At 55.7% G+C, this 15,100-nt stretch overlaps 1 protein-coding gene across 1 annotated transcript; it reads left to right on the forward strand.

Moving 5' to 3' along the window:
• The first annotated feature begins 927 nt into the window (after nt 1-927).
• On the forward strand, nt 928-3,124 carry LOC140852554 (probable receptor-like protein kinase At1g11050). The gene has a single exon (XM_073245936.1). It carries the CDS (start codon nt 989-991, stop codon nt 2,888-2,890), a length of 1,902 nt encoding a protein of 633 aa, XP_073102037.1. The 5' UTR covers nt 928-988; the 3' UTR covers nt 2,891-3,124.
• The last annotated feature ends 11,976 nt before the right edge of the window (nt 3,125-15,100 follow it).

Here is a 15,100-nt window from a genome sequence, read left to right on the forward strand (position 1 = left end):
TTCATTTTCCCATGATTTTTTCTTTTATTTTTGGGTGGGAAAATTGAAAAACGCCATTTTGAATGGCGTTTTTAAAAACGCCGTTCAAAATGGCGTTTTTAAAAGCGCCATTTGGAACGGCGTTTTTAAAAGCGCCATTCCAAATAGCGTTTCTTCTTTTTTTTTTTTTTTTTTTTGGGATGATGCCACCGTGAAAATGGGGGGTGACGTGGCAGGAGAAAAAACGCCATTCAAAATGGTATTTTTCTCTCTTACATCAGTTTGGTAAATAAGTTTGATTTGAATATATTTTGATAAAAAAAAATTTTTTATATTATTCGAAAAAAAAAAACTCCTTGAAACCCCCACTCACCGGCCGGATCACGCAGGCCTCGCATCACGAGAAATCATCCACGTGCTACATCTCTTTCTGATCCCAGTTCACTCGATTGTCTCTGTTTACCCGTCATTATCCACACCATCAGACCCTTCAACTAATATAATAATTTTTTCACTAAAATATCACTATTTTTTATAAAATAGTGAACCAAATAACTTTTTTCGAAACTGTAGCTGCTGTCCCACGTTTTCTCGGGTGACGGCCTTGCGGTCATCCATTGGAAATTTCTTTATTGTTTGCCAGCCACGTCCACCCGGCGGCTCCAGCTCCCGTCCAAATTCCAAATGATAACATCATCCATCCCCACGATAATACCAAATATCCTATATGCCACGGTAAAACCAGCCGAATCAAAGCGTCGGTCCGACGCAGGGTTAAGAAGCCAATTAACTATTTCCACGTGGCAATAGAACGGCTTTGGTAACATCGTTGTGTTCCAAAAGCATTATTTTCATACCACACCCGGCCGCCCCATCTGACTTACCGCCTTCTTCTTCCCCGATTCCATCCCCAAATTACCCTTCCTCCCCTCTCAATACGCATCACCCTACATATCTCCTTCTTACATTTAGATTAGAGAGAGAGAGAGAGGGAGGGAGCTAGGGAGAGATGTGGGGATCGGTATTCTTCTTAGTATTCCTGCTGGCATCGCCGGCGCCGGCGGTGGAGGCGGACGAGTGCCCGCTGGACCTGAACTACGTCCGGACGTTCCCCTGGAACCCCTCCTCCTGCGTCTCCCCGATCACGAACATAAACGGCTGCTGCACGACGCTGCTGAGCCTCTACGGCATCTCCCTCGCCCAGCGCGTCCGCGACACTGGCCACTTCCGCCTCCCCAACGTCACTGCCTCCGCCGCCTGCCTCGACGACTTCCGCTCCAACCTCTCCGCCCTCTCCCTCCCCTCCAACATCGTCACGAAGTGCTTCCCCAACCCGCAGAGCTTCGTCATCTCCCCCGACTTCTGCGACGGCATCGAAACCGTCAAGAACTGGACCGCCAAGCTCGGCTCCACCCCCGACCTCGACTCCGCCTGCCGCCCCGACCTCTCCGTCGCCACCCAGTGCTCTGCCTGCCTCGACGCCGGCTTCGCCGTCAACTCCAAGCTCACCGCACTCGACGGTAACGCCTCCCACGCCAACAACTGCTTCAAACTCACCGTCACTTACGCCGCTGGCATCGTCAACCAGTACGGCCCCGAGGACACCCGCTCCGCCGGCTGCATCCTTGGCCTCGCTCTCTCCTCCACTTCTTCCCAATCTCACTCCAAATCCAACCCCGCCGCCATCGCCGCCCCCATAGCCGCCGCCCTTGCCCTCGTTCTCCTCCTCTTCGCCCTTGGATTCTATCTCCGGCGCTCCAGATCCAAGAAAAAGAGGAACTTTTCTTTAGACAGCCAGGAGCGGAGCTCGAATTCCAGATCCCATCCCCGGCCCAACACTGGATCCATCTCGTACGATATCAAAGAATTGGAGAAGGCCACGGGTTACTTCTCTCAGAGGAACTTCATCGGGCGTGGAGGATTCGGGGTCGTCTACAAGGGGACGCTCGCCGACGGGAGCCTGGTGGCCATCAAGAAGGTGCTGGAGCCGGACTTGGAAAGCGGCGACGAGGAATTCCGGAACGAGGTGGATATCATCAGCCACCTCCGGCACCGGAATTTGGTGCCTCTGCAAGGCTGCTGCATCACCGACGACTACGACGTCATCGAGGAAGGGAAGCAGAGGTACTTGGTTTATGACTACATGCCCAATGGGAGTCTCGCCGACCACATCTTCACCTCCTCCTCCTCCTCCTCTATGAATGGCAATGGCTATTCTGGAAGAAATAAGCCACCTTTGAGCTGGCCGCAGAGGAAGAACATCATACTGGATGTGGCCAAGGGGCTGGCGTACCTCCACTATGGAGTGAAGCCGGCGATCTACCATAGAGATATCAAGGCCACCAATATTCTACTGGATGGAGAGATGAGGGCGAGGGTGGCCGACTTCGGGCTCGCGAGGCAGAGCAGGGAGGGGCAGTCCCACCTCACCACCAGGGTCGCCGGGACTCATGGCTACCTGGCTCCCGAGTACGCGCTCTATGGGCAGCTCACAGAGAAGAGTGATGTTTATAGCTTTGGAGTGTTGGTGCTGGAGATCATGAGTGGGAGGAATGCTCTGGATACATCGGCGGAGTCGAACTTGGTGCTCATCACCGACTGGGCATGGACGCTGGTCAAGTCCGGGAGGGCGGAGGAGGTGCTGGATGCGGCGCTGGTGAGCGAAGGTAACCCAAAAGGGATCATGGAGAGGTTCGTGCTGGTGGGGATTTTGTGTGCTCATGTGATGGTGGCGCTCCGGCCGACGATCTCAGAGGCGCTGAGGATGCTGGAAGGTGATATCGATGTGCCGGCGATACCGGACCGGCCGATGCCGCTCAGCCATGGGTCTCCTTTTGGTGAAGGTGGCGCTTTCACTGCTTCACCAGCTTTGAGTGGCTTCTGTCTCAACACTGGATACATGCTCAGGTGATTGAAGGAATAGGAGACAAATGAACTATTTTACACTGCTTGAGGGGGCAAAAAAAAATGATACAGCTAACTTTATTTTGATCCATACGCACAAATCTTTTTCATCTATTCTTTGCTGGAAATGTTTGGTTGGGGGAAGTGCCAAGGCAAAAGTTGTGGAATGGATCATCACTTCTTAGCATTTAGTTTGGCAAAAGTATAGACTCGGCTTCTATAAGTTTAATTGATTTTGGTTGATTGGTGTCCGAAGCCACATTGGAAGATTGAAAGCTGTAAATCTCAAGCACTAATAAAATTATCCAGCAGAGAACACTCTTCATTGCAAGCCACCAAAAAGGAGGAGGTGTAGGGCTAACAAACCTGTCCCATAACCAAGCTCTTTAAGATGGCCCTGCAGGTTGGTCCACACAGCTCATGGTTGGGCTGTGAGTTGTGTAGCCAAAATCATAATATCATATGACCTGAGATAATGTGAAGCAAGGTTGTTCCCAAAGATGAGTGCCTTCACTCATCATGGAACTTGACTTAGGTCTTTTATTCTTGCACGCACAACCATCCGATCATGCATTGAGATGCACGACTACAGACACGAATACATTAATCATGCTCGATCAAGTATCTCAAAGTATAGCTCTAGCTGTGTCGATCAGGTTAGCTCATGCCGGCATCAGGTTAGCTCATGCTGGTTGTGTATATGTTGCTTGGGCGCCCATTCTTACAATGAAACTAGATATTAGGCCCATGTCGTTTAGCCCACAGACCTCTAGTGGTGATGGGTTTGGCTCTTCTTGGGACATTTAAGCAAAAGGGCAAGTGGGAGGGTGGACAAGCTTTTCCGGGTCCAGGATTGATTACAAATGGGGAAAACGATCAATGCTTGTGCATGTACCTGTTGGACATTCTGATACTATAATAACTGCGGGAGTGATGCCATGCTAATTATTGTAGCCTGCCTCATAAAATATGCATGGGACTCGCCCTTCTATTTTTGGAAGGTGACTAGAAAGTCAAGTCTTGAAACTCTAATTTTGAGGGTCGGTAAACATCTCAATCCAAAGCGCAATGCCAAGAGAATTGTATCCGTATGAATCTTTTGCTGTACACTATATCGTGCGGTATACAATATACTCCATCCATCATGCGACGGACGGCCATGCACGATCGCACACAACGGACGTGCATCCACGTGCGACCGTCCATCGCACAATGGATGATGTGTTATGCACAGCAGAAAATTCGAGCTCGAACTGTATATTTCATTTGTACGGTCTGACTATCTGAATCTACAGTGCTCTTGTTTCAAAATCCTTTAATGCTCTCATAAACTGCTCCCAAAATCCACCGAGATGCCTTGGAAGTGAATTATACTACAAAAGCCACCTTATTGCTAGAACAAAAATTAATTTACCCTATATTTTTTCTTCACAATTATAAATTATTGAAACACCAGACTAGCCATCTGCTGGAAGAAACAACATATGCCACTGCTATCCCAGAACTTTGGGAACCTTATTTTTAGAATCCTTAGAAAGCCTAGCTTCTTGAAACAAAACAAATATCCGATCATAAGATCTTATTAACTGCTTAGCATAGTTATAGGAGGAGGGCTGCCAAGCCCTCCCTGCAGTTCCAGATTCATATAATTATTGGAAGAGAATGTGGTTAGAGGTAGAGTTAGGCCTCATTCTGCTTGAATCACCCTTGAGGAGATTGGTTAAATTTATGAGCTGAAGTAGTAGCTTCTCCATTCGACAATTGACGTATAATTTGAAGTAAAAAAAAAGAAGAAGCCTTTTTATCATAACACACTTATCCTTACTGCTCTGGGAGTTCCGCGCTAAAGCTGCATTTGAGGAAACATATTGTGAAGTAAAATTAAAATGAAATTTAGTGAGAGTTGCTACCTTAGAAAGTCCACTTGCAAGCATCAACGAGTAAATGGTAGGAAGAAGACCAACACACCTGTTGCGGCCAATCGCCTCGTCGTCCGATCGCCGGGGAGCGTGCACCTGCAAAAGGAAGTCCGCACTGACCGGAGGCGGCTCCGGCGGGGACCCTCCGACGGTCAAGTCAGAGAGGTGACTGGGCAACAGTGAAATGTAGACAGAAAGCTCAATCGAGAGAGAGAGAGGGAGAGAGAGAGAGAGACGGAGCGAGCCTGCGTATGAGAGAGAGAGAGACGGAGCGGATCCCCCCTTCGCACTGTTGCCTTCCCTGGTATATATAGTGGAGCTAGGTATGGCGCCGTCATTAATGGCGCGGACAAGTGAGGAACTGTCAACTCACTGTGGACTGCCAGAGTCGCCGTGAAAACGTCATGTCGCCGTGTGGCCGTCCAATCACCAGGGTTGACCCGGCTCTCGGCGGGACAATGCTCCTAGGTGACTGTGCCGCATGTCCGTGTCAGAGCTGACAACGTCTGGCGGCTGTACGGTGGTTGGAGGAGCCGACCGACCTAAAGTCGGCAACCAGCTGGGTGGTGTCGGGCCCCTCCATCGGTCGGCGAGCTTCATGTGAGTCGGCCATCAAACCTCGGAGTTCAGTCGGTCGGGATGGACACGCCCGACATACCCCCAGTCGGCGATGGGCCGTTGGACGGCCGGCGGTTAGCCGCTGATGGCATCCGTCAGTCGGTCGCCCCGACCGACGATCGGTCGGTCTATCGGCCAGTCGGAGTCGTCCATCGGAGGCGGTCGGGCCGGCAGTCGGTCGGGCCGTCAGTCGGTCGGGCCCTCCGGCAGTCGGTCGGCGGGTATCCCCCAACAGTTGCCCCCCTCCACTCCTAAGTCGGGTGGTGAGCTGGCCGATGCTTCCATTCGGGCAGCAATCCCGGACGATTGGGAGTGGATTTGTCGCACGTGTAGATCCGACCGTACAGCCGGATGATCCGATGTCAGACGCCTCGTGAATGTCCAGCGATCCGGACGTCCAGTCGATGTCAGAAGTCACGTCGGCGTCAGGTGTCAGACGCCACGTCTTGTCGTCGTCAGTCGTTACGTCGGTGTCGGAAGATCGGGCGTCGGACGATACGGCGTCAGACGACCAGATATTCGGCGCTGATCGCGGGAGAGTGGGCCGCTGTCAGGCGTCCCATCGGGAACGCGAACCGACGCGGGCGCGTGAATGCAGAGCCGCGCCCCGCGTGCCGCGTGTCAAGGTGGTTGGCCGGCGCCCCCTCCGACATTTAATGTGGGCGGTGCGGCCGTCCCGGGACGGGGCGCGCCGACTCGCCAGCCAACCGGCGGGCGCCACGCATCGCGCATCTGCGGGTCTTCGGTCGGCGCGGAAGCATATCGGCCGTCGGTCGGCCCTATATATATAGGACCTCCCGGACCCCTGACCAACATTTGCAACATTTCACTGGGGAAACTCTGTCCGGGCGATTTCTCAGTCGTCGCGGGCAGAGCTCTTCTTCGCTTGCGGAGGGTCCATTTGGTTCGTGGTCCCCCCTTCTCCTTCTTCTTCCTTTCCTTCTCTTTCTTTTCTTTCGGTTCCGGCATAATGACCAGGAAACCGACTCAGGGAGCTCGGTCGGGGAACCCGACCGATGACTCCCGATCGGCTCCGAAAGATGAGGCTTCCTCGCTTTCGGGGCCGAACGTCGATCGGCTTCGGGAGCACTATCGCATCCCGGAGCAGTTTCGGCTCTCCGCTCCAGGGGCCGGTGGTCGGGTCAACAACCCTCCGCCTGGCGATCTGGCGCTGTACGTTGAAGACCTTCGCGCGGGTCTTCGACTTCCGATTCCGGAGTTCGTCCGGAATCTACTTGATTACTACGGACTCTGTCCGGCGCAACTGGCGCCGAACTCTGTTCGTTTAATCATTTCTTTCGCGCTGTTGTGTCAGCTCTTGCCGACCAACCCCCGCGTTTCACTCTTCCGGGCCTTCTTTGTGCTCCGACCCCACCCTAAAGCCCGAGGGTGGTGGCTCTTCAACCCCCGGAAGGGTCTTGCTTTCATAACCGGTCTTCCATCGTCCATTCATGGATGGAAGAACCAGTTTTTCTTTGTTTCCTCCTCTTCTTCCTGGGGCTTTCCTTCTCATTGGGGTGTACCCCGAACCGAGGCCAACGACAACAGTCGGGTGGATGCGGACGACCGGGAGGACTTCCACCGACTGAAGGACATGTCGGTACCGAAGCAGAGGGAGCTTGTAACCGAACAAGCTCTCTATGACGCCGGCTTGAGTCTGGTCCCCCGAATAGGTATCGCCCGATCCTCTGGCTTTTCTTTTTGTTCATCTTTTGGTCGGCTCTTGGTCCAGCCTTTAACGCTCTTGTCGGTATTGCAGGGACACCACCGAGGATGAGGCCGACGGACGTCGAGATTCGACAGTTCGCCACGAGGAAGAGGCCAGCGTCGGGGGCCGGTCCTTCGCGCCCTGCAAAGAAACCAACCCCAGCTCCGCCAACCGTCGAGGCGTCGGCGACCGACCAGTCGGAGCCGGTCATAGCCCTCATGGCTCCGACGGTCCAAGCTGAGGAGAGGCCGACTGAGGAGGCGGCCGAAGAAATATCGGCGGTTTCACCGGTGCGGGTGGAGTCGGATGATGTTCGAGGAACCGAACATCGTCCGGCGGCGTCCGTTAGCGCAACGGGGGGCGCCGGGTCGAACTCCAGCGTGCCGTCGCTGCCACTCCCGTCGGTCGGGGCAGCTGATCGGGGGAAATCCCCGATGGAGCCCACGGAGGAAGATAGGTCGGGGAGCCGCTCAATGCCTCCCGGTGCATACTACCCCGAGGGTGCGTCGGCGTTGGCCGACCACAACCTCGCGAGGAGGTTGTGCCAAGGGATCCTCCTCCCAGCCGACGTAGAGTCGCTGCGGTCCCGGCAGGTGGCCGAGATGCTGTCGCGGTTCTACCCGACGATGGTTGAGGTAAGCTTCGCATCACTTTTTCCTTTAACTTAGAAATTTTTTGGGTTATGCGATTCTGACGAAGCTTTTTGGTCGGCAGCTGATCTTCACAATGTCCGAACTGGAGGCCGGGTACCGAAGGTTCGGCAACGTTCGGGCGGCCTTCAAGGAGAAGTCGACGGTGGCCGAAGCTGAGAGGGCAATGTTGGCCGACCAACTCCAGCAGTCGGCCGACCGGGAGGCCAAGTTAGTCGACGAGGTCTCCCGGCTTGGGTCCGAACTCCGGTCGGCCAAGAAAGAGGCCAAGCACAAAGGTCGGGCCGTGCGTCATCTTCGACGCGAACGGGATGGTGCAACTGCCGAACTCCAAGGGGAACGCGAGCAACTTCGGGTCAGCTTGGAGAAACTCGCGGAAGCCGAAAAGGAGCTGTCCATCGCCCAGATCGACGCCGAAATGGCGAGGGTCGAGGCGGAGTCGGCGAGGCAGGAGCTCGCCCGTGCTGAGGACGAGGCAAGGTCGGCGAGGGAGTCGGCCGATCGGGCGGTGGAGAACTTCCGGTCCTCCGACCAATACCGGGAGGAGATGCTCGAATCGGGCTTCGCCTCATACCGGGTCGGGTTCGAGGACGGTCGGGATGCCGTCCATGCCTTGTACCCGGAGTTAGACGTCAGCCGCGTCGTCCCGCCGCTAGCCGAGGAGGAAGGAGTCGAAGGAGAAGGAACGGAGGAGATGGCCGACCAGCCGTCGGGAGGCGTCATTGTGGAGGAGGCCGTCCCGGAGCAGGTGCCGACCGAAGTTCTTCTGCCGACTGAAGCCCATCCTTCGGCGACCGATCCAGCGCCGCTTATGGTCGAGACGCCGATCATCCCTGATCCTCCGTTGGTCGAAGAGATCGATTAGGACGGATGATCGGCCCTGCCGACCATCTTTACTTTTTGTTTTTTGAAAATACATGTAATCGGGCCTTGACCCGACTTTGTAATTTCTTTTCACCAATGAATGAAACTTCTTTCTTTCTCTTATTGTTTGTAATGTCGATTATTGCTGCAATATCGAACTTTAGTTGCTAACTTAAGTAAGTCGCTAACTCACGTAAGTCGGTAGGACTTCGACAGCTTGCGCAGCCCCGAAAGTAGAATGGGTCCCGACTTTAAGTCGGCTTCCGATAGTCGAAGTCGTCAGTCGGGTGTATCTATTGAGTCGGGAGCCGACCGAACCTGGCAAAGGTTCGGTAGCCGGACTTCCATAGATGCACTTAGTCGGTTGTCGTCCGGCGCAGTGTCGGGGGAACGATAGTAAGTCGGGTCCCCATGCTCCTGCGTCGGGTTCTGTGTCTTCCGACAGACGGTAGCAAGCCGAATGTCGTCCAGCCGACCGTAGGTCGGTCGTCAAGTCGTGGATGCGACTAAGGTCGCGTCGTGTGATAGACGGTGGTAAGCCGAATATCCCTCGACCGGCCGTAGCCTGGTCGGAAGTCGCGACAATGGTCGCGTTGGCTTTTGGCCTTTCTTTGGTCGGGGCCCGATCGGCCTGTCGGCCGGTGGATTCTGCCCGAAAATTCGACCGTAGAAGGGGTATTAACTCCCGTCGCAACAGATGCACCGGCCTTTGTCAGGGGCGGATGTGTTGCCGAAAGTCGAAGGAGTGTGACTCCCGTTTGTAAGAGTCCGTCGGCCCTTGTGAAGGTCCGACGAGTCGTCGAAGGAGTGTCGACTCCCATTTGTAAGAGTCCGTCGGCCCTTGTGAAGGTCCGACGAGTCGTCGAAGGAGTGTCGACTCCTGTTATTGTAGATGCGTCGGTGCTCGCAAGAGTCCGACGAGCCGTCGGTGCTACGTCGATACGTTGTGGCTGAGCGCCGATCACCAGTCGAAGATTTTAAGACTCCGAGATTTCAAACTGAACTTGTATACCGACTATTGAATTACAAAATTCACTGAAAATACAGCTTCAAGTTGTCGGCGTTCCAAGTCCGGGGAATGGGTTTCCCCTCAAGGGTCTCCAGCCGATAGGCCCTTGGTCCGAAGGTGTCCGCAACCTTGTAGGGTCCTTCCCAGTTGGGAGCCAGCTTCCCTTGGTCCAAGGGCTTCGACACTTCTGCCTTCCTCAAGACGAGGTCGCCAGGCCTAAAAAGCTTTGGTTTGACCTTGGCGTTGTAGTACCGAGCGACCCTCTGTCGGTACGAGGCCATTCGGATTTGAGCCTCGTCTCGCAGCTCGGGGAGGAGATCTAAGTCGGCCCTCCGACTTTCGGAGTTGTCTGGCTCTCGGTACTGCTCGACCCTTGAAGATGGCAGGCCAATCTCGAGCGGGATCATAGCCTCTGTCCCGTAGGCCAAACTGAACGGCGACTCCCCGGTCGGGATGCGGGGGGTCGTTCGGTAAGCCCACAGAATGGAGCCCAGCTCGTCGACCCAGAGACCTTTGGCTTCATTCAGTCGGGTCTTGAGTCCATGGAGCAAGGTTCGGTTGGTCACCTCAACCTCACCGTTGGACTGTGGGTGCCCGACTGAAGTTAGTCGGTGGCGAATGTGGAACCTGGCGCAGAAGTCTTTGAAGTCTTGATTGTTGAATTACCGTCCGTTGTCGGTGATGATGGTGTGCGGCAATCCGAACCTAAAGATGATGGACCTTTGGATGAAGTCCTCCATCTTCCGCTCGGTGATCTGCGCCAAGGGCTCGACCTCGACCCACTTCATGAAGTAGTCGATGGCGACAACGATGAACTTCCTCTGGCCCAACGCTGGGGGGAATGGACCAAGAATGTCGACTCCCCACTGAGCGAAGGGCCACGGAGCGACAATGGGAGCGATTTGGCTGGCCGGTTGGTGCTGAATATTGGCATACTTTTGGCATGGCTCGCACCTCCGGACCAACTCTGCCGCATCCTTCTTCATGGTCGGCCAGTAGTAGCCTTGTCGCAAGACCTTGAAGGCTAAGGATTTGCCCCCCAAGTGGTTCCCGCAAATTCCTTCGTGAACCTCTCGGAGAGCGTAGTCGGCGTCGGTCGGCCCCAAGCACCTAAGCAAAGGGAGAGAAAACGATCTTTTGTAGAGTCGACCGTTCATGATCACATATTGCGAGGCTGACCAACGGAGTCGCTTGGCCTCCGCGGGATCTTCGGGACTGATCCCGTCGGTGAGGTACCGAACGATCGGGTCCATCCAACTTGGCTCGGACGTTAGTTGCTGCACTTCTTCGACCCGATCGATGCTCGGCTGCTGGAGGTTTTCGACGAACGTCCGACCCAAAGAGTCATAGGCCGACGTTGCCAATCTGGAGAGAGCATCGGCACGGGCATTCTCCGTCCTGGGGATGTGGGAGATCTTGAAATACTCGAGGCGCGCCGCGAGGTCCTTCACCTTCTGAAGATACTTGATCATGGTCGGATCTCGCGCCTCAAATTCGCCCTTGACCTGCCCCACGATCAGCTGAGAGTCGGAGAACGCCCGGAGGCTGTCGATGCCCAGCTCCTTCGCCATCCTCAAGCCGGCGAGGAGCGCCTCGTATTCGGCTTGATTGTTGGAGGCCTTGAAGTCGAACCGGAGGGCATATTCGGTGACCACCCCCATCCGAATTCGTGAGCAGGAGCCCGACCCTGCTTCCCTAAGCGTTCGAGGCTCCATCGATGTGGAGTACCCAGGTGGAGATCGGGTCTGGCTCAGAGACCGTATCTCGTCCCGGGTCTTCAGCTCCCGACCCTTGATTGGTCGTCGGGCATTCGGCGATAAAGTCGGCCAAGACCTGAGCCTTCAGGGCAGGCCTTGGTCGGTACTGAATGTCGAACTCGCTGAGCTTCATCGCCCACTTAGCGAGTCGTCCGGATGTGTCGGGTCGACGCAGTATGGCTCTCAGGGGCTGGTTGGTGAGTACCACGATGGCGTGGGCCTGGAAGTATGGTCGAAGCCGTTGCGCGGAGACGGTCAGGGCGAAAATCATCTTTTCTATCTCCGAGTATTTGGCTTCGGCGCCGTGGAGCACTTTGCTGGTGTAGTAGATGGGCTGGTGAGTTCGGCACTCGTTTTTCCGAACGAGCACCGAACTGATCGCCTCGGAAGATGTGGCCAAGTAGAGATACAAGGTCTCCCCAACCGGCGGCTTTACAAGCAGCGGCGGGGAAGCCAGGTACCTTTTCAGGTCTTCGAAGGCCTGCTCGCACTCATCCGACTAAGAGAAGCCGTTCGCTTGACGCAGAATCTTGAAGAACGGGAGGCACCTTTCAGCCGACCGGAAAATGAATCGGTTAAGAGCGACGATTCTTCCGTTCAGCTGTTGGACGTCCTTCTTGGTGTTCGGATGACGCATGTTGAGGATTGCCTTTATCTTCTCAGGGTTGGCCTCGATCCCTCTCTGAGAAACGAGGAATCCGAGGAACTTCCCTGAGGTCACCCCGAAAGCACACTTGGTCGGGTTGAGCTTCATTCGGTGTCGTCGAAGGGTGCGGAAGGTCTCCTCGAGATCCTGAACATGGTCCGGGGTCTGCATGCTCTTTATCAGCATGTCGTCCACGTACACCTCCATGTTACGCCCGATCTGGTCTTTAAAGACCTTATTGACGAGTCGCTGGTAGGTGGCGCCGGCGTTCTTCAATCCGAAGGGCATCACCCGGTAACAGTAGAGGCCCTTGGGAGTTACGAATGCGGTATGCTCCTCGTCTTCAGGCGCCATCCGGATCTGGTTGTACCCGACGAAGGCGTCCATGAAGCTGAGCAGTCGAAATCCGGACGTCGCATCCACCAGCTGGTCGATCTTCGGAAGTGGGAAGCTATCCTTTGGGCAGGCTCTGTTGAGGTCGGTATAGTCGATGCAGATCCTCCACTTTCCGTTGGCTTTCTTGACCATGATGACATTGGTGAGCCAATCGGGATACGTGGATTCCCGAATGAAGCCTGCTTCGAGTAGCTTGTCCACTTCTTCGTCGATGGCCCTCTGCCTCTCCGGAGCGAAGGACCTTTTCTTCTGTCTCACCGGCTTCATCGTCGGGTCGATGTTGAGTCGGTGAGTAATCATTTCCGGAGGGATGCCCGACATATCCGCTGCTGACCAAGCAAATATGTCGGCATTGGCCGTCAGCAGCTCCGCCAGTCGGCGTCGTTCGGTGTCGGGCAATTGAGACCCGACCCAAACTTTTCTGTCGGGACTTTCTCCTATCAGGATCGCCTCGAGCTGCTCGGCGGGCGAACCCCGTTCTTCCTCCTCCCTTTGGTCCAGCTTGTCGATGGTCAGGGGATCTTTCATCTCGTTGCTTTGAGCGGAGATTTGGAAGCATCGTCGGGCGAGCTGTTGATCTCCGTGCATCTCCCCGACTCCATTTTTGGTCGGGAATCGAACAAGGAGATGGTACGTCGAGACGATCGCCTTGAGGGCGTTCAGTCCGGGTCGTCCGAGTATGGCGTTGTAGGCCGAAGGAACTTGGACGACCGCGAAAGTGAGGGAGACCGTGCTTTGCCGTGGTTCGGTACCGACCGTCACGGGCAGGGTAATTTCTCCCTCTGTCGTGATGGTGTCTCCGGCAAAGCCGATCAGGGGCACAGGGATCCTTCTAAGTCGGTCAGTTGACAGCCGCATTCGGGAGAAGGTCGAGTAAAACAAAACATTTGTCGAACTTCCATTATCAACAAAAATTCGTTTTACATCATAATTGGCTATTATCACCGACACAACAACAGCGTCGTCGTGGGGAGTCTGGATGCCCCGAACGTCGTCTTCTGTGAAGGTGATTACGTCGTCCGGGCGTGGCCTTTTCGTCGGCTCCCCTCCTGCAGACGTCCCCGGCCCCAGCCGCTTGGAGATCATGTTGATGACTCCGGCCGTCGGCTGGTTGGTCGGCGCCTCTTCAGTCGGCTGGGGGCGTCGTTCGGCAATCGGTTGGGCCGGCGGACCTTTCCGAAATTTGTCGAGGTACCCCCGGCGGATGAGATTTTCGATCTCATCCTTCAACTGGATGCACCGCTCGGTGTCGTGGCCGTGGCTCCGATGGAACCGGCAGTACTTCCGATGGTCGAGGCCCTTTGCCTTCAGAGGCGGAGGCCATCGCAGGTACTCTTCTCCCTCGATCTCCATCAGGATCTGCGCACGGGGAGCGGAGAGAGGAGTGTAGGAGTCATACCTGGGACGCACCGGCCTCGGAGTCTGTCGATGGGGCGATTTTTGGATCTGTCGGGGTGGAGAAAGCCGACTATTGGTCGGGGGCCTGCTTGGTTCGGCGGGCTCCCGACCTTTTCTCCGCTTCTCCTTCGGACCTCTGGGCTCGGCCAAGCATCGGTCGGACGCTCCTTCGTCCGCGCGCATATACTTGTATGCGCGCTCCAGTAGCTCGGCATACGTTCGGGGGAGGGTCTTGTCCAGAGAATAAGTGAATCGGGACGACCTCAAGCCCCGCTTCATGGCCGAGACAGCCATGTCTTCGTTGAGGTCCCGGACCTCGAGCGTGGCCGCGTTGAATCGCACCACGAAGTGTCGGAGCGTCTCGTTTTCTCCCTGCTTGAGAGAGAAAAGGCTGTCCGACGTTCGCGGCGGCTTTCGGCTAGTGCTGAAATGGGCCACGAACGAGTGCTCGAGTTGCCCGAAGGAATGGATACTTCTCGATCGGAGATTGGAGTACCAGGCCCTGGCAGCCTTGCGAAGTGTGGCGGGGAAGCCGATGCAAAAAAGAGCGTCGGTTGCCCCTTGAATCGTCATGAGAGCTTTATAGCTCTCGAGGTGGTCGACTGGGTCGGTGGAGCCGTCGTATGGCTCCACGTTCGGTATTTTGAACCGACTGGAAATCGGCTCGTCGAGGACCAGTCGGGAGAGAGGTTGGGCGGTCTGGAAGTCGACGTCGTTCGAAGACTTCTGGCCGTCCATCTGCAACTAAGCGAGTCGGCGGTCGATTTTCTCGAACCGTCGCTCGTAGTCGTCCGCTCGTCGATGCTGGGAGACCCCTAGGGGTGGAGCCTCCGAAAGATTCTGAAAGGGAGGCCGACGCTGTGCGCGGCCGCTTCTCCTTCCTTGCCTGTTCCAACGGGGAGGGAGAGGGCCGCTGGGACCGTCGGTCGTCGCGCCGTGGTCGTCCCTCCTCCTCTCCGTGGGAGCGCTGCTGGGAGCGCTCGCACGGAGGCGACAGGGATCGGCGCGGTCGCCGGCGGCTGCTCCTGGAAGGCATAGGTCGGGCCGCCGACTGCTGCTGGAGGGTTTTGACTGCGTCGGTCAGTACGGTCATCTGCCGTACGATGGCCGCAATCTGGGCCTCCGTGGTCACTGCAGGGTGCGGAGAGCTAGGCTCCGCCGCCGGTGGTGGTGGAGAGGCCTCTTCCCGGCGGGAAGAGCGCCTGGCCGACCCAGTGATTCTTGATCGTTGAGCTCTTGTCTTTGTCATGCT

The sequence above is a fragment of the Elaeis guineensis genome, chromosome 1, assembly GCF_000442705.2.
Source record: "Elaeis guineensis isolate ETL-2024a chromosome 1, EG11, whole genome shotgun sequence".
NCBI classification, from domain to species: domain Eukaryota; kingdom Viridiplantae; phylum Streptophyta; class Magnoliopsida; order Arecales; family Arecaceae; genus Elaeis; species Elaeis guineensis.

Coding starts and splice junctions, on each gene's coding strand:
- LOC140852554 (XM_073245936.1), top strand. CDS start 989: ATGTGGGGATCGGTATTCTTCTTAGTATTCCTGCTGGCATCGCCGGCG.